The sequence below is a fragment of the Dendrobium catenatum genome, unplaced genomic scaffold (genome assembly GCF_001605985.2).
Source record: "Dendrobium catenatum unplaced genomic scaffold, ASM160598v2 fragScaff_scaffold_34, whole genome shotgun sequence".
Classification (NCBI taxonomy): domain Eukaryota; kingdom Viridiplantae; phylum Streptophyta; class Magnoliopsida; order Asparagales; family Orchidaceae; genus Dendrobium; species Dendrobium catenatum.
Window position 1 is genome coordinate 112,794 of NW_021318496.1, and position 23,199 is coordinate 135,992.

General features: G+C 33.9%; 1 protein-coding gene across 2 annotated transcripts; it reads right to left on the minus strand.

Moving 5' to 3' along the window:
* Positions 1–636: 636 nt before the first annotated feature.
* On the minus strand, positions 637–16,594 carry LOC110099656 (zinc finger CCCH domain-containing protein 54-like). 2 transcript variants are annotated; one of them, XM_020826871.2, is made up of 8 exons: positions 16,402–16,594; positions 15,078–15,802; positions 14,816–14,977; positions 14,495–14,674; positions 11,576–11,652; positions 11,300–11,467; positions 11,116–11,209; positions 637–1,007 (listed from the first exon to the last, which is right to left on the minus strand). In XM_020826871.2, exons 2-8 carry the CDS (start codon positions 15,782–15,784, stop codon positions 962–964), a joined length of 1,434 nt encoding a protein of 477 aa, XP_020682530.1. In that variant the 5' UTR covers positions 15,785–15,802; positions 16,402–16,594; the 3' UTR covers positions 637–961. The 2 variants fall into 2 exon arrangements, with proteins under 2 accessions (XP_020682530.1, XP_028549162.1); XM_028693329.1 differs by having other exon boundaries at positions 15,078–15,907; positions 16,402–16,591.
* Positions 16,595–23,199: the final 6,605 nt, after the last annotated feature.

The window sequence follows — 23,199 nt, forward strand, 5'->3', positions numbered from 1 at the left end:
TTATCTTCCATTGGAGATACATCAACCTTTTCACATATATGCTCATTTTGTATCCATCTCTAAGGGTAAAGCCACTCATCCACCTGAGCATTCATCTCTGCAACACTTAACTTAATATTATTCTTCTATCTTCTCTTTTAACGGCCAACATTCAGCACCATAAAACATTTGTTCATTAAAATAAAAGAAGAAAATAAGTACCCAATTCAGCTTGAAAATAATTGCCCTTCTTTATTATGGGATGTCCGATCATGATCGAAAGGTTGCATAATAACTAAGTAGAGATTATGATTGACCTTTTTGTTGGCAGACATGTAGATCAATTAAGACAAACTCACACATAATATATACACAAGACTCGAATTCAATACCTCTTAGTTGATAATAAAAGTTCCCAACCTACAAACCAAACTGAGTTGTATGATTGACCTCTTTTGATTAGAATTTAATAATATCAGCTATAACCAAAATGATCAAAGAGAATTAAAATCAAGCATTCAGCTTTCAATAAAATGATTAAGGCTTCATTTGGAACAGTTTTTTAGTTTAAAAATTAAAATTTTTATACTAAAAAATTGTTTTAAAAAGCAGTAGGAAAGCTGTCTCAAACGAAGCTTAAAATGACATGAAAGATTATAGCCCGCATCATCAATAAAATTAGATTCAGTATTGTATGATTTCTTCTCAGAACTAGTTGCTGATATATGCAAGTAAGCTACAAAAAACTTTAGGTCCAGTAATTTGTAAATAGCCAAACAAATATAATAAAAAGTCTACTCTTCTAAGCATCACAAGAGTTTAGCTCTGTGATAATACTGTTACGTATATTGTCTGATTTGCAAGTTTCTGTATCAAACTTCCTTTCAACTTTTGGAACTTCTGTTATTTGTATCAGAGAACTGTAGCTGTATAAAGTTCTTTGTTGTAGGCTTTCTCTATAAGACTTGTAAAGGTTGTCAGATCAAAATCTGGGAGAAGCAAAAGGGTTCTCTGGTAGTTGAATTAGGCTGCAAATCCGACAACATAAAATATAAGATAAGAGAAACAGGTTTCAATACTGATAGTGCATTGACATACAAAAACAATGTAAATTGGGGCTTATGTGGTACTTTAAGTCAGAAAAAAGGTTTTGAAAGTAATGAAATTTGTAAGATTTCATCATTTGGTTGAATAGAAATCAATATCTTCTGAAAATACTCCTAAAAATCCCTTCAAATGTAATGATTTCATTTTCGTGCGAAAAATGAGTGAAAATGACATAGTCATTTGTCAAAAAAATGTTTTTAATCTAGAAACAACCAATGAGACCTTAGTGAACAGTTGAAATAACAATTGTTTAAAATTACGCAATATGAGGCTCAAATTGAGGCCCGCCTCACCGCAATTCAATATAAAAAAGGCCTTGAGGCTTGCGCCTCAAGCTTTTTTATGAGACTTGCACCTCAGCTTGGTTGAGACCAACCTTGAAGTGTGCCTCGCCTTGCTAGTGTGAGGCATACACTTCACCCTATATATATATATTAAAACTTACTTATATCCTAAACTAAAGCCACGAATCAATCATGCATTCATGCACCCCAAAACCGCAACAACTTTCTCTAGACCTGCCGCCTTCGCCGCAACCACCACTGTCGTAGCCGCCATCAGAGATCAATTGAAAGTCGCACACCACCACCGCATCCTTTAAAAAGTTTGGAGTATCACACTAATCTTTATATTGATAAAAAATATTTATGAAAGATGAAGATGAAATAAATAAATGAAGAAGCGAATTGTCAAGCATTGGACTCCACAGGATAAAGTAGGAGATGTTGGGGATGGAAGTAAAACCACGCGACGAAACAAAGAAGAAAAATAAAAATGACATAAGGATTTAACGTGAAAAAATCCAAAATTGAGAAAAAAACCACGAAGCCGCACCACACCACCCCAAGAAATCCATTATGAAAATGAGGAGAAATAAGTATATATTTCTCTTCTTTCTCGCTCTCCTTGCTTCTCTTCTCTTTTACACCGTTCTCACACTCAAAAATAAAAATAAAAAACTAGTTAATAACACCAAGGGACGCCACCCTTGAAAAAAACGAGAAAGAAAATCTATCTAGCCCGCCAATTTGGAGCGTTGTGGCACTCAAGTCTCTGCCAACATGATGATGTGGCACTCAAATCCGCAGCGCTACAATGCCGAATCTAGAGCTCTACGACGCTCCACTCTCTGTTTCTTCTCCCAGCAAAATTTACAGCACCAAGGTGCTTAAGAACATAGCATCGAAGGAACTTGGGTACACAATGCCGAGGAGTTGTATGGAAGAAGAAAAAAAATTCAGGCCCAACCAGGGTGGTGTGGTGCGGCTCACTGATGCAGGACTACAATGCTTTTAAATGAATGCATTAAGAAATTGCACGATTTTCAAAAGAACAAGAACAATTAAGACTATTAGCTATTTAAACGAAAAGAAAAACGAAAGTGCGGTCACTACGTTTAGGCCAAATTATAGAGTGAGTGAGGGGTTTACTGAGGCATTCAATGCTTACTTAAATTATTAAATTAAGTTTGGAAAGAAAGATCACATCCCATCTTAATTCAAAATTTAAATAGGAGTTGATTTAGTAATTTTCCTAAAATAAGTTATAAATAAGGTAACTATTTCAAATTCAAATTGATTTAAATTTGATCATTAATAGAGTTACCAAAATTATGAAATCTAATTTAGGAAAGACTTGGCGGCTAGTGGAGATGGGGGAAAAGCCAAGGGGTGGGCTGGCGGTGGAGGTTGGCCATGGATGGGGGTGGGATTGGGTCTAGGCGGCGGGTGGTGGTGGGGAATTTAAGTGACCGGCGGCTTAGGGGTTGGGATGGCCTTAGGCCGGCAACTAGGGGATGAAGGAAGGGGAACAAAGAGATAGTGAAGAAGAACCACGAACTCGATCGTCTCCAAGGTTGGTGGGTGATCCGATTTCCCTCTCCTAGGGGTTTCTCTCCCATGCACTCTCAAGATCTCACAAAGAACTCAAACAATGGAAATTTTTTTAATCATTCATTCATTCATTAGCATGAAAAGAAAACAAGATGGCTATATATAGCCTCGTACAAATGACTCAAAATAAAAAGACTACAATGCCCTCTAGGCTTACAGATGACCTCCCTTAAGTAAGGGGTAAAAGCAGAAAAACTAATAAAACAAATACAACATAAAATAATAAAAGACAAATACATAATATGACTCAGAAGTACATAGACTCAATCGTGGCAGTAAATCGAAGGCCACATCTCTGATAGACTTTCCAAGCTCCGATGTCCCCATCACTCACCCTTGCTCTCATCCTCCATATAAACCAACTGAAGCTACACATAGCTTTACTTTATCAACTGTTAACGTCTTCGTTAGCATGTATATAAAATTTTCGATCATGTGTATCTTCTCCAAAGATAATTGATCATCTTCCAAAAGTAACCTGATGAAATGATAACAAAGATGGATGTGCTTCGTTCTGGCATGGAATGCAGCATTCTTGGCTAGATGAATAGCACTCATGTTGTCACTATACAACTTCTCATTTCTTTGCCCCTTGCCGAGTTCTGTCAATAAATTTTGCAACCAAATCATCTGTTTGCTAGACTCGGTGATATCAATATGCTCAGCTTCTGTGGTTGAGAGCACAATAATCTTCAATAACTTGAAAATCCAACTCACTGCAGTATTTCCCAAAGTGAAGATATAACATGTTGTGCTCCTACCATCAAAATCAGAATCTATATATCCCTGTAGATCACTCCATGCACATCAAAAGCAAAGAGCTTTGTCAACTGATTCTCTAAAGTACCTGAGAATCCACTTAACCGCCTCCTAATAGAGTTTGTATGGGTTACTCATAAATTTGTTGGCTACTCCCATTGCATATCTTATATCATATCTCAGACAGATCATAGCATACATTAAACTTCCAACTGCTGAAGCGTATGAACTCCCCATTAATTCTTGCTCTGCTTTAGATCTAGGCGATTGTTGCTTGAATAGTTGAAAATGACTACCCAAGGGAGTGCAAACTAACTTTGCATCTCTCATGTTGAATCTTTGAAGCACCTTTTCAACATATTCTGCCTGAGACAACTTTGATATATCTCCACTTCTATCCCTAGTGATTCTCATATCAAGATTTTTTTTTGTTGGATACAGATCTTTCATTTCAAACTCCTTTGATAACAATTCATTTAAATATTTTATCTTCTTCGTATCTGACCCTACAATCAGCATGTCATCCACATATAAAAGCAGAATACAATAGTTATTAACTTGTTTGAAAAATAACAATGATCTACCTGACACTTCTTGTACCCATTATCTGACATAAACTTATCAAATATCCTATACCACTGCTTTGATGCCTACTTCAACCCATATAAGCTCTTCCTGAGCCTACATATCATATCTTTATTACATTTGACCATATATCCCTGAGTTTGCACCATGTACAACTCTTCATAAAGGTTACCATGAAGAAATGTCATATTTACATTAATCTGCTATAGATGTAAATCCTCCACTGCTATCATGCTCAATACAACTCTAATTATAGTCATCTTCACCAGTGGAGAGAAAATTTCAATGAAGTTCACTCATTTCTTCTACTGAAAACATTTAACTAAAAGTCTGGCCTTGTAGCGCTTGCTACCATCAGATTCTTCTTTTAGACTATAAACTCACTTATTCTGCAATGCTCTTTTGCCATTTTGTAGCTCAGTCAAATCCCAAGTCTGATTCAACTCAAGTAAACATATCTCATCATCCATGGCTTGCTCTCACTTCTTTGAATCATCAACTTGAATGGCCTCATCATAGCACTCTGATTCACCAATATATGTCAGCAATATATAGTATAAGGAAGGAGAATACATTTGTATTGATCTTGAGATTCTAGTGGATCTCCTAATTTCAGTAGCAGGAGTCTGAGGTACTCTCTGTGCTTTATCATCTTTTGCTTCTTAATGATGATCATCATCAACATCATCTATCTCAACATATTTGAAAGAATCTTCAAGAGTCTCATTTCTATTCTTATATTTTATTTTCATTGAATTTGATATCCCTACTTCTGATGAATTCCTAATTGTAATAATCTTAGAATTTGTAGCCAAATTAATCAGAGTTATATCCAACAAATGTACACTTCATAGATTTTGAATCAAGTTTATTCTTAGATCTTGCATCAATATAAATATAAGATGAACAACCAAAAACTTTAAGGTGAGATAAACTTATCTCATTTCCACTCCAGGCTTTCTCAGGTTACCTCTAATTCAGAGGAACTGAAAGACAGCGATTGATCAGATAAATTGTAGTATTCACTGTCTCTATCCATAACTGCTTGGGTAGACCAACATGTAACCTCATGCTCCTGGCATGTTTAATTATAGTTCTATTCATGTGCTCTGTAACACCAGTCTACTATGATTTATTTGAAACAGTGAACTCATGTTTAATCTCATTCAAAGCACAATACTACTTGAACTTCTTATCAAGATACTCACCACCATTATTTAATCTAAGACACTTGATTTCAAATTTATCTAATTCTTAATCATGGCCTTCAACTTTTTGAAAACATCTCACTTATGTTTTAAAAGTATACCCATACATTTCTACTGTGGTCATTAATAAATATGACAAAATACAAAGATCCTACTATAGAAGTAACTAGAGCAAGACCTCGTACATCAATATGCACTAACTCCAAATTCTTTGACTTAACCTTTGAATCAGTATTTGAAAAACTCACCCTATGTTGCTTGCCATATACACAGTCTTCACAAAATTTTTAATTTATTGATTTTAAATCAAGAAGCTTTCCTCTAGTAAGAAATGAATGCATACATTTCTTATTCATACGGCCAAGCCTTGATGCAAAAACCTCCATCAACATCTAAATCAGCTAGTCCAATAAAATCTGATTTTTGTTTGATAACATATAGGGTGAATTTAATACTGCTATGAGTTATAACCATAGCCTCTTTTGTCACCTTTCACGAATCTCCTATAAATGATGTCGCATAGCCTGAGTTTGCAAGCTGACTCATAGAAATTAAACTCATCTTCAAACAAGAAACATGCCTAACATTCTTGAGTCTCCAAATTTACCCATATGACATTCTAATATAAACATCTTCATATTCAACAATGCTGCAAAGTTTGTTGTCTCCCAAATAAATTTTACCTAAATCACCTTGAGTATAGTTCTTGAATGCTTCCTTGTTAGGACTTGCATGAAAAGAAGCACCTGAATCTATAACTCAAAATTCATAATTATCAAGAGATAAAATCAAAGAATCTTACGGAAACTCTTCTGTAGATATAGTTGTAGAGTGATTTTTGTCTTGACCTCCACCATAGTCCTTCTTTGGAACTGTATAGCCTTTCTTCAAGTGACTCTTCTTTCCACACTCCAACACAACTTCCCGTCTGCCTGAAGTAGATTTTTCTCTCTTTGATTTAAATATTCCTCTAATTGAATTTCTTTCTAATCCCCTTACATTTTGCTTCAACATTCATAGCAGAATTTGAAAATTCACCGTTTGCCCTCCTGCAAACCTCTTCATTAAACTCTAACCCCACATGTCCTCATAGTTTAGCTTTAAACTTCCTAAAGAGTTACTCACAGCAGTAACAAGCTCATTCCAACTTTCTAGCAATGAAATAAAAAACAGCAATTTTATCACCTCATCATCAAATTTGATGTCAACTGAACACAAAGGACTCATCACAGTGATCAAATTATTTAAGTATTCTGCCAATAAAGTGTTGGCCAATTTATAGGAAGTGGATGCATAATATGTGAAAACTTATGGCTGAAATCTGATTTCATCAAACTAGAAATTGGAAAATCAAAGAAAGAACTCACAAGAACATTTGTCTTCAAAATAGCAATGAAAGAAGGACAAGATACAATTGGATCTTCAATTAAAGAGGAAGCTCCAGCTCTCCTAAATCCCTAGCCATCAACTAGAACCCAATCAACCTAAGAACAAATTAAATTCAGCAAACAATATATCATAATCATGAAATCACACTATTGTTAGCCTTAAATAGGCTCCCCTAATTCCATCCCAAATTAGCTTATTTTCTCTAAATAATTTCTTCTCATATTTGAATTCAAATTAGATCACTTGTTCTAAATAATTCTCTCAATTATAATTAAAACTTACCTAAACAATTCCCTCTTAATTCCTCCTTTTCTCTAAATAATTCTTTCTTAGATTTTGAATTCAAATTAGATCTCCCCTAAATAATTCCCTCCCAATTATAATTAAATTTTTTCTAAACAATTCCACTTTGATTAAGAACCTTTCTAAATAGCTCCATCTTGATTAAGAAACTTCCTAATTCCCTCCCAATCAAATCAACAGCTTCATCTATACTCCCCACCCAAAGTGTCACATTGTCCTCAAGGTGGAAAAAAGGAAACTGTCATTGGGTCGAATGATCCCTACCTCCAACATCTCCTTAATTAATCTCTCAATTTGTTCGTTCCGAATTTGGGAATGACGGTACAGACAAACACTGATAGGCAACTCCTTCCTTCAAGATGATAGCATGCTCGCGTTCCTGCAACGGAGGAAACCTCGGAACTTCCTAGAACACCCATTGATACTTTTGTGGGGGTGGTTGAATCATATCTGGTGCTTATATCTTCTCCTCATCTTCTTTTTTTTCTTCCAAACTCTGCAACTCCACTAAGAATCTCAGTCATTTGCCCTTTCCCATCCTTGGAAGTGACTTGCATCTCCTCTTCCTCCCTCAATATTTTCACCTCCTGATATTCCCTTCTCCTTATCGAATTAGGGTTTCCTCCACTCCCTTGGTCGTCGGCAACTCCCCCCACTAGTGACGACGTCATTTTGGTTTGGAACTCAAAAATATTTCTCGTCATCTTCTCCATGATGACAAACTTCTCATCGATCTTCTCATGGATGGCTGAAATTTACTTTTTAAAAATTTGAAATCTTTTCTACAAATCAGATTTCAATTGTCTGATCTCCCTTCCAACACTTCTACCTAGGGCTACAAAAAGAATCAAGCGTTCGACGAGCTACACATTGCTCGGTTCGATTAAAACTCGTTCTTGGTCGTTTAATTAATTAAAAACAAATAAACTTGAATATTTTTTTTAAATACTCTATCCTAAAATAAACATGTTTGAACAATAATATGTTTGGCTCATTTATGTTCACAAACAAAATCATTTAAAACTCATAAACAAGCTCGATAAGAAGCTTTCATCTTATTTTATATCTTTAATATAATGAATTTGTTCATGAACAAGAAACATTTGTTCATGTTTGCTAGATTGTTTGTTAAAAATATTCATAAACAAATATAAGATAAATTATAATCGTTTGTTCATGAATGAGCTCATTTGGTAGCTCGAAAATACTAATTAGATATGTTCATGAATGGGGTCATTTGTTAACTCAAGAATACTCATTAGACATGTTCATGAACGTGCTTGTTTGATAGTTTAAAAAACATCGCTGAATATGTTCGCAAACATGCTCGATGTATTTTTTTGTTAGAAGGGGCTTATTTGTTGAGTTAATGAACATCTAGAAATGGGGGCTTATTTATAGCTCAATAAGGCTCGTTTGTTTAAAGCTCGATAAGCACGAACACAATTAATTTAAACGAACATAACTTGAACACAAACAAAAAAGCTCGAATTGAGCTCAAAACAAACTTAAACAAGCTGATAATAAACGAACTCAAACATAAACACACACATACTCAGCTCAACTCGGCTCAATTCGTTTACAGCCCTTTCTACCTTTCTTCTCGTCATAGGTACCCCAGATCTAGGCTCCAAATAGCAAAAGAAATAACCAAAAACAGCAAATTTGGTCTTCCAACGGCAAAAATGAAAAAGACGAAGGGAACAAATGCAACAAAAATCAACGAGGAAGACTTATATTTCAACCCGAGACATAGCTCTTATACAAATTTGATAGGAAGTAGATGCATAATTTATGAAAATCTATGGCTGAAATCTAATTTCAGCAAACCACAAATTGGAAAAAAAAAAAGAACTCACGAGAACATTTTTTTTATTCAAAATAGCTATGAAAGAAGGACAAGATACAATTGGATCTTCAATTGGAGAGGAAGCTCCGGTTCTCCCAAATCCCAAGCCACCAACTAGAACCCAATCAACTTAAGAAAAATCTAAATTCAGCAAACAAGACATCATAATCATAAAAGCACCATGTTGTTAGCCTTAAATAGGCTCCCCTAATTCACTCCAAAATCAACCCCCTTTCCCATAATAATTCTCTCTCATATTTAAATTCAAATCAAATCTTTTACCCTAAATAATTCCCTCCCAATTATAATTAAAATTTTCCTAAACAATTCCCTCTTAATTCCTCCTCCCTTTGTCTAAATAATTCGCTTAGATTTTTTAATTTAAATAAAATCTCTTGTCCTAAATAATTCTCTCCCAATTATAATTAAAATTTTCCTAAACAATTCCTCTTTGATTAAGAACCTTCCTAAACAGCTCTCTTGATTAGGAAACTATTTAATTCCCTCTTAATTAAATCGGCCAGTCAATCACCAACATCTTCATATTGAATCATTTCTTCATCAAGAACACTTTATTTGAAGCTGATGGCTTCTCATGCATCTTAGTTAGTGTGGCCACAAGATCAACCATAGTCTTCTCATTTATAATGTTGAATGCAATAGATGAGAAAAGTAAAAGTCATATCAAACCAAGTGCAGTCTGGTCAAGAACCTCCCACTCCTCCATAGTCATAAAGTCCAGCTTTTTAGTGATTCATTCCCACGATAAATACAACTTCTAATACGACAAATCTTCAATTTGTATCCTTCAGAATACAAAGTTTGAATGGTTGAACTTCTCAATCTTGTACCTTACTTCGTCTGTCATTACTCCCACTTAAACTGAACAACCTTGCTCTGATACTAACTGTTGGGATGGAAGTAAAATCATGCGACGAAACAAACATGAAAAATAAAAATGAAGCGAAAAGAAAAGGACACCATGATTTAAAATGGAAACCTTGAAATAAGGAAAACAACCACGGAGTCACACCACACTAGAAATCCACTATGAAAATGGGGAAAAATAAGTATAAATCTATCTTCCTCTCGCTCTCTCCTTGCTTCTCTTCTCTCTTACACCGTTCTTACACTCAAAATAAAAGAGAAATACTAGTTAATAACACTAAGGGGCACCACCCTTGAGAAAAAAAGAGAAAAAAAATGTTTAAACCGCCTCGTAGCATTGTGGCGCCAATTTGGAGCGCTGCAACGCTCGAGCCTCTGTCAACATGATGTTGCGGTGCTCAAACCCGCAGTACAATGGCACTCCACAGCGTTGCGGTGCCGAATCTAGAGCATTGCGACGCTCTGCTCTCTGTTGCTTCTCCCAACAAACTTTGCAACACCAGGACGCTGGGGTGCACAACGTTGGGGCGCTCAAGTGCACAACGTTAGGGCATCATACAAAAGGAAAATTTTTCGAGGCAACAGTATAACCCGATTGATTAACACAATCAAATTCCACATAGAACTAATAGAAGAAAGACTAATTTGTTATGAGGAAAACTCAAATAAAGACCTCCTTAGTGATGACAATACATATGATTTCAAGAATTGTTGAAACTATTGCAATTTTCTTTAAGAATTAAATTTAAATGAATAGGGAATTTTGAAAGAAAGAATTAGGAGTTAAACTTGATGATATATGATACTTTTATGTAATTTCTATATTTTATGTTATTTTGCTCTTGTAATATTTTGATTTTAATTATATTTTCGCACAATTGATCACTTGCCACTTTATGTCGTGTACAAATTTGTTTTTATATCTATGTCAATTTCTTACTTTATAGTTCAATAGAAAATTAATATGCCATCATTTAGCATATTATTTGTGTATTATATTGAAATTTGCTTTTTAACATTTCTTTCACTTTACGCAATTTTTGAATTTTGAGGCTTAACCCTCAAACCGCCTTATGAACAAAATGCCTCAATACAAAAAAAAAAAATCTTGCCAAGAGAATTTCATGCTAGAAGTAAAAAAATCAAGATTTGTAACCTGTCCTGATTATTGCAGTTGCTACATGGCTGCCAGGTCTTATTATCATTATCTGTATTTTCTTGTGACATAATACTTAAAGAGCTGAAACGATCTGCAATCAGAATTAAAAGACATTAGACTAAGCCTTTTAATGAAATTATGATGGTAGAAGTAATTAAAAATTTGAAGCTAATCATAATACCCTGTAAGAAGTTTGACTCCTCCAACCCATTTCTAAGGTAGGGTTGTTGAGTTAGTGGTTTTTGGCACAGCTGCAGCTCGAGTTGTCTTCTCATGAGATCAACTGCTGGTTCACAATCTTCAATCTGCTGCTTTTTATGAAACTGGGAATTTTCACAAGCTCTTTGCCCTAAAGAACAATGCAGAGTTATGAAACCATTTTTAAGGCCAATTAATACTCTATAATCATGAACATAAACAAAGTAAAACATGAAATATAAATCATTTTAGAACTCACTTGGACTAAGAGCATTATCCATTTCAAAAGAAGCAGATGAGGTATACATCTCATCATTCAACTTCTCAGCATATTTCCTGCAACAGATTTTGGTAATAAGAAAATTGATACCTGAATATATGATATTTGAGATTAAAGAAGATCAACATAGTAAAATGTCTATGCTCTTATATGATGAAGACTTGAAGGATCACTATAAAAAATTATAAGACTAAAATGGTTAAGTAAAATTGGAAATAATATACTGCAAAATGTATATATTACAGAATATATTGAAGGAGCACCAATTAAGTGCAATCATTAGATGACTAATATGCTTTGGGGATTTACAAAGGACAGCAGGAAATTTATAATGAAAAACGTAGATAGAAATCATGAGCGAGGTTTAGAAAGGAAAAGTAGGAGACTAATGAAAAATTGACAGCAAGTTTTGAAGGACTACACCGACTGGTACACAACAAGCAGGTTTAGAATGGAGAAGGTTTCAAAACTAGGACGTTATTTGTTGAGATTAGTCTAATGCTACTAGAAATTTATGCTATGATCACACTTGGTTTAAAAAGTACTAATAAATATCATTTTTTTGTTACATTTTCTCTCTAGATTATGGCTAATGTGATGAAAATCTTTATATTTATTCTCATCAACAGCATTGCATCGAGCATTAATCTGAGCTCAGCTTATTTTTTTTTCCTTTTCTTTGGTTGGTTTATTTTATTTTATTTATTATTTCTATAATTAAAGAACATGCTAGTGATGATGGCATTGAGGGAGAGATGTAATTTTATTTCTTAATATCATATTAGTTCATATGGTTTGGCATGGGTTCTGATTATTTCAGATGTGGCTGTTCTTAAGTTCAAAAGTAAGGTTATGATTGCTTGGTGCTTTGATATTTGATACGTCACCAAAAATCACCTTGATCACACTAATCTCGAGGCATATTTGAACTAAAAACTTTGAAAATTAAATTTGGGATAATCCAAATTCCGATCTCAACAACCTTACAGACAAAGTGAACATCTCAACAAGACGAACCCAATGAGACCAAAATCAGTCCAATCCGAGTTTAAATGTGCTCAAATCAAGGGCTTAAAGTATATTTAAAAGCTTCATAGCATTAATTAAATTACCAAATGATCTCCAAATTAGACATGTTTATAGTCGAATCGAGCAACTCGACGAGACAAATCCAACGAGCCTGAGATCACTCAATTCTGGCATCATTAAGATACTTAAATGCTTAACAAAAGCTCTATGATTGAGGGAAGCAATATGGATCATCTCATGGAGCACTTCGAATTTACTTTAGATCTTATCCATATTTATAGAGCATGTCACTCCCAAAAACATATAAATAGACCCTCATTCTTCACATGAGGGAGGAGGAAGAAAGGGAGAGCTCTCCAACTTTTTTTAGCTATCGCCTTCACTGACAACCACCAACTACTACCTCCAACAACCACCACCATCACTGGGGATCAATATAAAAAATCTCTACCATCTCCATAATATCGACTAGAGTTAACCCTATTGTTGGGTATAAACGTCCTTCTGTAGACACCTATAATCCCTATTGAGAAAATCAAACCTTGCTATTGTATATAAAAGTCTATCTGCGGACATCTATAATTCCTGTTTGAAAAATCAGAACATGTTGTTAGGCATTAATTGTCTTTCTACGGACACTTAATTTTTGTACTCTCCCTCTTCTTCAACGGAGAAGAAATGAGGATCTTTGCATCACTTACTACATAGTGTATTTTGCATCTAGGCAAGACCCTATGGTTTTTTCCCTTTTCGAGTTTTTCACGTAAAAAATTCTATGGTCCTACTACTTTCATCTATTCACGCTGAATCTTTGTACACTGTTAAGACTTGAAATACATTCTACCGACTCAAATTTTCTAGCACGCAGCATTATTATTTGTTTACAATTTAGTACCAGATTCCTGAAGAGGCTATGATTTTGCTGAAATTAAATAGCGTGTATGGGAAATATTGTTGAAGCAGTGGAATTTGGCTTAATCAATATACAGGATAGTGGAGTTTGAATTTATCTGTTTTTAGGAAGGGGCAACGTGATCTCACGTGCTCTTCTAGCATTAGATATGTCAAATATATTCACTAGCCCAGAGGATAGTAAGTGTAAAAATAGATGATCTAAAGCGTCTAAAAAAAGATATTTTATTGAAAATAACTTCCTCTTCCTCTTTCTAGTTTTAAATTTTATTTCTAAGCTCAATGTGCGATTTATTTAAGTACAGCATAAATATAACAATTAAACATTGAGGAACACATCTCCTTCTACTAGAATAAGGCTTGAATTTCTTATTTTGGTGGATTCTTTTCTTAACCTAATTTCATCTATATAATTGATTATTTCTTGCTAATGTTTCTATAAGCCTATAAATCTTTTAAGAAAAATAGAAAGAAAAAAATTCAATTTAAACAAACTATAGCACAAATTTCTACGAGTGTAATGAAGATGATATTGTACCATTTTATAAAAGAGAGAATAGAAATAGTGTTGATCTCCATCACCAAAAGATCAATGTTGAATTTGAAGTTCCAAATTATTTAGTGGAAAGCATACTATTAAAACCCCACTAATATTAATTTATTTAAAATAAAGCATACATTTTCATGCATATGCTTTGATGTGGTTTAAATACTAAGATGATATACATATATATATATATATATATATATATTAATTATGCGTTATATAGCTAGGTAAATAGATGAGAATTTTGTGGTATGTATGTAAATCCCCCATAAAAGAAACAAAGTGCTACACGTATTGATGTAAGAAAAATAAACCAAAGAACATACAAAATGTGAACAAATCATACAACCTTCAAATTTTGTAGAAAGTGACAGTTCTAAAATATAGGCAGCCAATAAAATATACAATACCTCTGAACTAATTTTGATTTTTCTATGTAAGGTTTGACAAGAACACGAGAACCACATATATTATGGGGATGTCCCATCTCTAAAATTTGCTTTACTGTCTGAGGATGATAGAAGCTCACAAAACCAAACATCCTCTTCTCTTGGTGTGGGATCCTCACATCATGGACAGGACCAAATTGACTATATCAAAACAAAATATTGAAGTAGATCAATACATGATATAATACAAAGAATCAAATTAACAATGTAAGGAAATCTTGCTGAAGTGACCTAAGAAATCACAACTGAGGAAGAAGAGACCAAAGGAGAAGAAACAATTACTTGAAGTAATTCTGAACATCAGCATCAGTAAATGTGCTTTCAGCAGGGAAAGTAAGATAAATCTGATGCGAGCTAGAATTTCCAGGGTCATTTCTTTCAGTCATAAATTCCATGTACTTAGAAACATCCTCATCTAATATCACCCAATACTGTCCATGAGGTCTAAAATTGCAATACAAACAATAAAACAAGTTCTTAAAACAACAAATTCAAGCTTTTTACTAAACATAGATTTATATAAAGGAAATAACTTATGTAGTACCTATCAAAAAGCCTAATGTTTGTTAATTGTGCAAGAAGCTTCATTAGGCTTAAGACAACTTTTCCATGTCGTCGGCTTTCGGTAAGATAACCCTCTGGCAGAAGTGGTTTCCCATACATCTCTTGATAAAATACAGGCAATAAGGATAGAGACACCGGAACACCCCTTCTTGTTCTCAACAGCTTTGTGATCTCCATCTCTAATTTCTCAATCAACCCTGGAGAGAACATATGATCTTCAATGGGGAACTCTTTCACGCTAATCCCAAACATTGTATTGAAGCAATCTGGATTGGCATGATCATGGAAAGACTTGCAGCTTTGTCCAAGCTTACAGTAACCTTTGTAAAAGTAATTGTCACTCGGAAGTGCCTGACTCCTTGATCCAAAACTAAAACCAGGAAAGCGAAAATTGACTGGTAGATCAACACCAATGGAATTTGACGGGTATAAGTGCTCCTCCATAGTCCAAGAATCATTATGAGGAAAATGATCCAAGTTTTGAAAAGGGGACTGATGATTTACAGTATGTTGATTAAGTACCGGTACTCGAATGCTTGGAGGAGTAGATAATGGAAGGGAAATAGCATGGCTATAGCATGGATGTAAATGATCTGGGAATTTGAACTTGGGAGATAACATGAAATATGACTTTGCCTCGGCTATGAGAGAATGTATCTTCTCCTCAGTTCCAGAGACGTATTCCATTATTTCTTCAATGCTATGCTGCAAAAGAAGATAGCCAAAGATTTTGATGGCATTCTCTGGTTCTATTTTCTGAATTCTTTGAAGTAAATCTTGTGTGTACTTTTCAATTTCCATTATTCACTCCTATGAAAATCGTCAATGGAAGAAAGACAAACATAGAATTAAAAACATAAAATAGAAAGCAAGTATCAAATAAAAAAAATTATAGTGCTGAACTACCCATAAATATTAGGATATCAAAAACACTGTGAAGAGGGGAATCATTTCAAAAGACAAAGAAGTTGATTTTTTTTTTAAGACAAAGAAGTTGATGAAACTAAAATTAGCAAGAGTTTATGCTATTTATTAGTATCATTAGGGAGGGAAAACCTTACAAAATATGATCTCATTTGCCTTCTAAAAAAGATACTTTTCATGCACAAACAAAAATCTAGCAAAAATTTTCAAAACAACACCAAGATACAGCCTTTCTGCAAGAAATCCCTAACAAAAAATAAAAAACAAAAAAAAAATCGAAACTTTCTAACAAAAAGCGAGTCCTGGAACAACTTTCTTGCGTAGAAGAAATCAACAAAATACAAAGAAGGTTAAAACTTGAAACGAAAACAAAACTTTACTCTATTCCTCTTCTCTATAACTACTCTCTTCTCCTTCCCGTTCAGCCGCAGCACCCTCGCACAACTCCCACTGTTCGAGTGAAGGCAGCAGAAGTGGAAATAAAAACCGGGCCTTTTGCATAATTGCACGGGAAAAAAAAATAAAAATACTAAAAATAAGCAGTAAAATACTTAAATCTCTATGACTATATCATGGCAATGACATTATTTCTAAATTTAATTCACGCGGGTACAAATAATAAAACAAGAAAGCATTGGGAATTTTCGAAAGAATAAAAATAGAAATCATTTAAATTTAAAAAAAAAACAAATAACGGGGAATCATGCCGCTAAGATTTTGACCGCTTGCTTCGGTTTCACTCAATTTTTAAGGAAAAATAGTAATAGACAAAAAGAAAATAGGAGAAATTATCCTAATGCGTACTTATATGCTTCTAATTTTTCATTAATTTTCCATAAGAAGATGGCAGATCTTTGTAAATTGGATACGTTGGAGTTCAAATAGTTTTAACTTTTGCAGTTAAAAATTATAATATAGACGGTATAAAAGCAAAGAAGCATGGTTAGGAAGAGTGAATGGGAAAGTATAATCGTAAATATTTTTATAAATATATTGTGAAAAATCTTTAAAAATAAAGTTAAATTCTCAAATTTCAAGGTGTCTTTTAGTTTAACTATTAGAGATTTATTAGAATTTAAAAACTTCAAAGTTAAACATACTCGCATAAGAGCATTTCTGAAATGATTGACCTACTGAAAAATTATATCATGAGATCATTAGATGAAAATGAATAATATATTAATGTGTAATAACTTGAAATAAGGGGGAGTTGAGCTGAATCAATTCAATCAACATGGTTCACATCATCTCCTAGCCTACTAAGGCAACACTATGTATTTAAATCCTAAATCGGGACTTAGGGCATCGCAAGCTTGAGAGAGAGGGCTGCAACAAGAAAAAGAGATGGATGAGGTCACGGTCCAGTCAACGAGCAATAAATCAAATAGTTTAAGTTCAGTGTAAACCTCTAGTGCAACGCAATGTATTAAGCATGGGAGAGAGGAGTGGCCATACTCGCAAGATGCACGGTTCGTTAGCTTTGCTGATTGGTGGCTTCATAAACCCATCAAACCGCTTGGGGAGGAGGTCATGTGAAGGAAGAGGGGGAGAACTGATGATATCTCATCATTTTTCTTCTTCACCCATTTGATTTAGATAAACTCTAACACCTTAAATTTGATTTATGCATTATGGTTTCTTCTAAATTAATATATGTTTGTTATTTCTATAATTAAGTATAATTTGTTAAGATCTTTTATATATATATATATATATATCCATAGGACCTATTTGGGACGATAGTAGTCTTTAGTATAGGTGGATGTGAAGCATTTGTAGGGAAATTAATTCTTTTGAAAGCTATTAATATTATAAATATGTCCTTAAAAATATAATATTCACAATATTTTGCTATTTTCTCTACCATACTTGTGATAGTTTAATAATGATTCCAAGTGGACAAAATGAAAATTCAAAATATTACAATAATTCTAATGATGAACATGCTTCACCACTTTATTAATAATATATATTATCCTTCAACATAAATTCTAGTACATCAATTTCTAAGGAGAGTATTATGATCACTCTTAACAATATTGATAAATTTAACCCTGTTATATATTCCCAAGATGTCTAAGAGTTTTTTTTTTTTTTTTTTATAAATTGACCATCGGACATGCTCTCCATTTTATAATGCTCTTAATGTCTTCTATCATTATTTTTCTATGATTTGATCATGAAATTTACATGAAACACCAATGATATTTAAAGTTTTTTGCTTTTACTTTCTCCTTTCAAAATTAAACAAATTGCAATACAATGTATAATCACCCGTGAAGAGAAGACGAGGTAGGTCTCACTAGTGAGGTGACAACAAGCTCAAACAATGCTAGTATTTTTCTTGTGGGTGACCATACTCTTTGTGTGCAAGGGCGAGAAGGGGCGAAGAAGGGTCATATAAATTTAAAAGTTGGAAAGGTATAGAAAAGAAGAAGATTTTTATGAATATGAATATACAAGCACACAATAATATCATAGTCCAATAATGACTAAGTTAAGAGTATGCTTTATTCTATGACCAAGCAAAGGATTGGTGATTTCTATTTATGATCATTAATTTTAATTTAATTAGTAATTATGAGTCTTAAAATGTTAAATTAGATAGAAAATAAACATAGTTTGGGGTCTAAAAAGTGACAATATGAAATTTAGAAATTTCTATGTGGGTGCTGCAGCGTCAGGGTTGGCAGCGCCATGGCATTGAGCTCTTAGATTTTTGGAAAAAAAAAGTTTGAACTTGCATCGCAGCATCTAGGAAACGCAACCGTGGTGTTTGGTTTTAGGTGTGCATATTCTAAGAGCATCTAGAAGATTCTTTGTGAGCATTGTGGTGATGAAAAAGCGAGTGATGTGGTGCTAGGTTAAAATAATGAAAATATTATATAAAAATATTTGAAACCATTTTCCATTTTTCCATTCTCTCAACCACCTTGCCGGAGAAGAGAAATGAAAAAGGGAGAGAGCGAAGAAGAAAGAGAAAGAGAGGGAGGAGTTTTGGAGGCCAAAGCTTGGAATATATATATATATTTAGGGTATATATATATATTAGTATTGAGGTTTTTACTAACTATTTAAACACTTTCTAAATGTTGGATTGAGTATCATTGCACTATATCTGCGTCTTGCATTACATGGTATCATATATATTCGGTTCTAAAAGGTGTATTCTATGTTATATTATAAGGGCTATAGATGTACTATTCTTGCCCTATCAATTTGATACAGATGTTAGAGGGATTCTTGCCCCACTTGTTGAAAGCGGGTACATGAGATTAAGTAACACTATAAATGTATTCTTCTAGCCCCATATGCCTGATGCAGATGCGGGAGAGATTTTAGCTCCACTTATTATATGCATGTGTATGAGGTAAAGGGAGGCATAAGTGAAAGTGGAGTTGTTAGTAGACATCAGGAAATGTGCATGATAGTTATTTCATTGCATTTTTGTTAATGAATTATGTACAAATGTTAGTCTAAAATGAAAGTTTGAAACTCTGCATGATTTCTGATATAATATATGTCAAGTGAAAGTAAACTTTTGAGAACACGCGTTTTGCAAAGCATGCAGATGGTTTGTAAGTAAGTGAAAATGTTGAGTATGTTCTACAAGTATCTTACTGGTTAACAATTTCCCTGTTGCTTCAATATTTATTTATTTTATTTCTATGTATTATAATTTCAGTCAAAATTTGAATATTGATAGCTGAATGAGTAAGGATAAAAAGTCTATTGAGCTACTAATGCTCGTTCTGTTCTTCTAATGTTTGAAGGAAGGGTAAAGGTCATGCTAAGTAGATTAGGCATAGAAGCAGACTTCTAAGTTCTTGTAGTTGAGGTATTGTTTGTTTTGTAATGAAGCCTTGAATTGTTTGTTGTATAGACTTCTAGAATATGAATTATTGTATTTATGTTTTGAAGAAAAAAAAATATGGTGATTATGCTTTTTATAGAGTAAAATATTAGTGGCTCTAGTTGTTATTATGAAATATTTGAGTTAGATAAGTATAAGTTTAGGTAAGCCAATCATTCCATTAGATCTTAGAGCATTATATAGCGGCTCTATGTGCAATGACCAATGCACACTATGTGAGGTATCGTCCTCTTTGGTCTTACACTTCATTGGATGACCTATATTGAATATCTTAATCATATACCATTCTTGTTAGCATTTTAGTTCATTGATAATGTCAGAATCAAATGATTTAAGGCTTGTTGGATTTATCTCATTGAGTCACTCGATTTAACTACAAACATGCAAGGTTTAGGGATTATTTGGTTATGAAGTTTTCTATTAGGCTTCAAGTACTTGATATGAGCTCATTTGGATTCAGAACATATCAATTTTTTGTGTTGTTGAGTTCGTCTCACCAAGAAATTTAGTTTGACATTAAGTTTGCTGAAATGAGAGTTCAAATGGTTTATGTTTCAGACGTTTTCAAAATAACTATGCATCAAGATTTGCACTTGATCAAGTTGATTTTTTTATTATGCATCAAAAGTGATTGGAGTAGAGTTCAAATAATAAACTATATCAAAATAAGGTTCTATAAAATATGTTTTGAATGAACTCATTTCTTGTGAATTCAATTTTTCTGTTTGCAAATATCATAATTCAGTTTACATATTTCACTATTGTTAAGAGTGAAATTAAAACTATAAAACAAAGCCTTATTAAGCTTGTATTGTCTTATAGGCAAATAATAGATTAAAGAGTTCCTGTAGCAACCAGAGTAGTCATCAATGAACCGTACTACACTTGAAAAGCTTTGATAGAGTGGACATCAGAGAAACCGTAGCTCTAATATTATTACGTGAGGAGTTCAAACACAGAGAACCGTTCGGTTTTGTGACTGTGAACAGTAAAAGCACAGTGATGAACAATAACTGCGCTTTTACTATTCACAATCACAAAAATCGAACGGTTCTCTAAGTATCAGCATAGGAATAATCCATGAGAAAAGGTAAGCTTGAAAACAGTGCAGCCACTTCCAGCCAAATAGTTTCAGGACAAAAGGAAGACAGCGATAAGCAATAGCTAAGGGGAAAAGAATGAGTGAAGTAACATCAAATCTTCTCTGTTTGACCTGAGCAAGAATGTACATAATTTTGATGTGCTTGATTGAGTTCAAATTGGGAAGCAATGCTGGTGAGGTATTACTTTTGGCTCTTAGTTATAGAGTTATATAGGGACATCATCCATAATTTACATCTTAAATTATATGATTAGGAGCTACATATATTATAATTTATGTCATAAAACACTTATATGTTTTACAGTGTCAAGAACGCATAACACCAAACAAGAAACCAGAAATATTTTATGAAGAATATTGCTATTCTTTTTTAATTCTGGTTGTCCAATTTGTTTTATGCAGAGGGAAAAAAATCCTTCATATAATTGTTCTCAATATATGTTAACCTTTAACGGAAATGCTATAAGAAAAAAAAAAAAAAAAAAAGGCCTTGGTGAGATCATTGTCATTAGTTTGGGTGTACAAAAGAAATATACAAGAAACTTCATGAAATGCCTACAATTGCAAGCTGGAAAGCAACACTATCCGTTAAGTCAAGAGTAACTTAGGCTTCGTTTGAGACGTCTTTCTTACTACTTCTTAAAGCAGCTTTTTAGTATTAAAATTTTAATATTTGAACTAGAAAGCGGCTTTAAGAAATAGTAAGAAAGCCGTCCCAAACGAAACCTTAATATGTTGCAAGAGAAGGTTAACCAACTCCAAACAAAGCCAACTGCATCTGAAATCAGCATCGTATTAATGGCTTAAAAGATTTGATTTTGGATGAATTTAATTCAAAACTGAGAATTTCTCAGATTATCTGAAAGGACTGTCTCCTTATTTCACAAAATACATGCATATTTCAAGAACTATGTAGTAAGAACTGTCAACAAATCTGTCTCAGTTAACAAGTACTGGGACAATTAATATTTCTAGCTCCGAGGTTCTATATTCTATAATGTAGTTTTTGAGAAGATGATTGGTAATGCTAAGGGAAATGTTATTTTTATCCATATCATCCAAGCTGTCACAAATTGCTCAATCTTTCAAGGCACAATTTGTTTGGATCTCTGGTTGTATGTTGATGTGCTTTCGTTGTTGCTGGAAATAGACAAATCCATTACTCTTTAAGTTATGGTTAAGTTGCCTTCCCTTCTTTGACCGAATGAATGCTTTCATTTTTTCTCCTTCAACCAAACAACTGAGACCAGACCAATGAGCTTACTCTCCTTCGCCATTAGTTTACTCATTACTATTTTTCTCATAGCAGGTTCTATCAGAGTATTTGGTGAACCATGACCGCAGAACTCACCTTAAGTCTATATCATAGTGTTATTTTATTTCTTTTGAGTTGGATCGTTTAATTTCTCTAGTTGTTTTTTTTTTTTTTTTTGTTCATATTTATTTTTTATGTACTCTTATTATGATTTATATTAAGATAATAAAATTTTAATTCACTTCTCATTATGTATTTATGTATATTTTATTTATATTATATGTGTATAAATTTTTCTTTTGAGTGGGAAAATGTTATTTCTTTTTCACATCTTGCTTTATTTGAATGTACTGTCTTTTATGCATCTCATCTTGATTTGTTGGTTTGGAGCTTTTGCTACCAAGAGGTACTGAGTTTGAAGCTTGTGTATATGATGTTTGTGTGAGTTTGCCTTACTTGACCTGATGTTAGGGGTGTCAAAAGTTAACACGACCCAAAACCCGACCCGGAAAAATCTAGGTTCGGGTCAACTGGTTTGTTAAACGGGTCAAGTCCAGGTTTGAATTTCTAACCCATTTGAAAAACGGGTCGAGTTCGAGTTGACCCGAAAACCCGAAGTTGACCTAGCTAACCTATATCCCGCGCGACCTAACCTGGTCGCCATAGTGACACAGTCGCCCGCCATAGCTTGATGACTCGACCTAGCCAGTCGCCTCGCCAACCGTGCTCGAGTCGACCCTTACTGCGCACAACGCACCTACTGCTTGCGAGCCAGCTTAAGCCCCGAGTCCGCTAGTCGACCCGTTAGGCACCAAGCCTAGGCCGTCTCACTCCGAGGTCCGAGTCCGTCGTCCATGTGAATTCTGCTAGTCGCCTTGCCCAAGCCCTATGTGCTCGGCCTTTGCCCAGTCGCATTCACCCACAACGTCGTACGCCCAAAGCCCAAC

Bases quoted from the DNA above. Each gene is read 5' to 3' on its own strand.
- LOC110099656 (XM_028693329.1), bottom strand. From the start codon at position 15,898: ATGGAAATTGAAAAGTACACACAAGATTTACTTCAAAGAATTCAGAAA. The intron at 11,653-14,494 runs GTATTGTATATT...AATCTGTTGCAG, and splicing joins AAATCAAAATTAGTTCAGAG to GAAATATGCTGAGAAGTTGA. The intron at 11,210-11,299 runs GTATTATGATTA...TTCTGATTGCAG, and splicing joins GGAGTCAAACTTCTTACAGG to ATCGTTTCAGCTCTTTAAGT.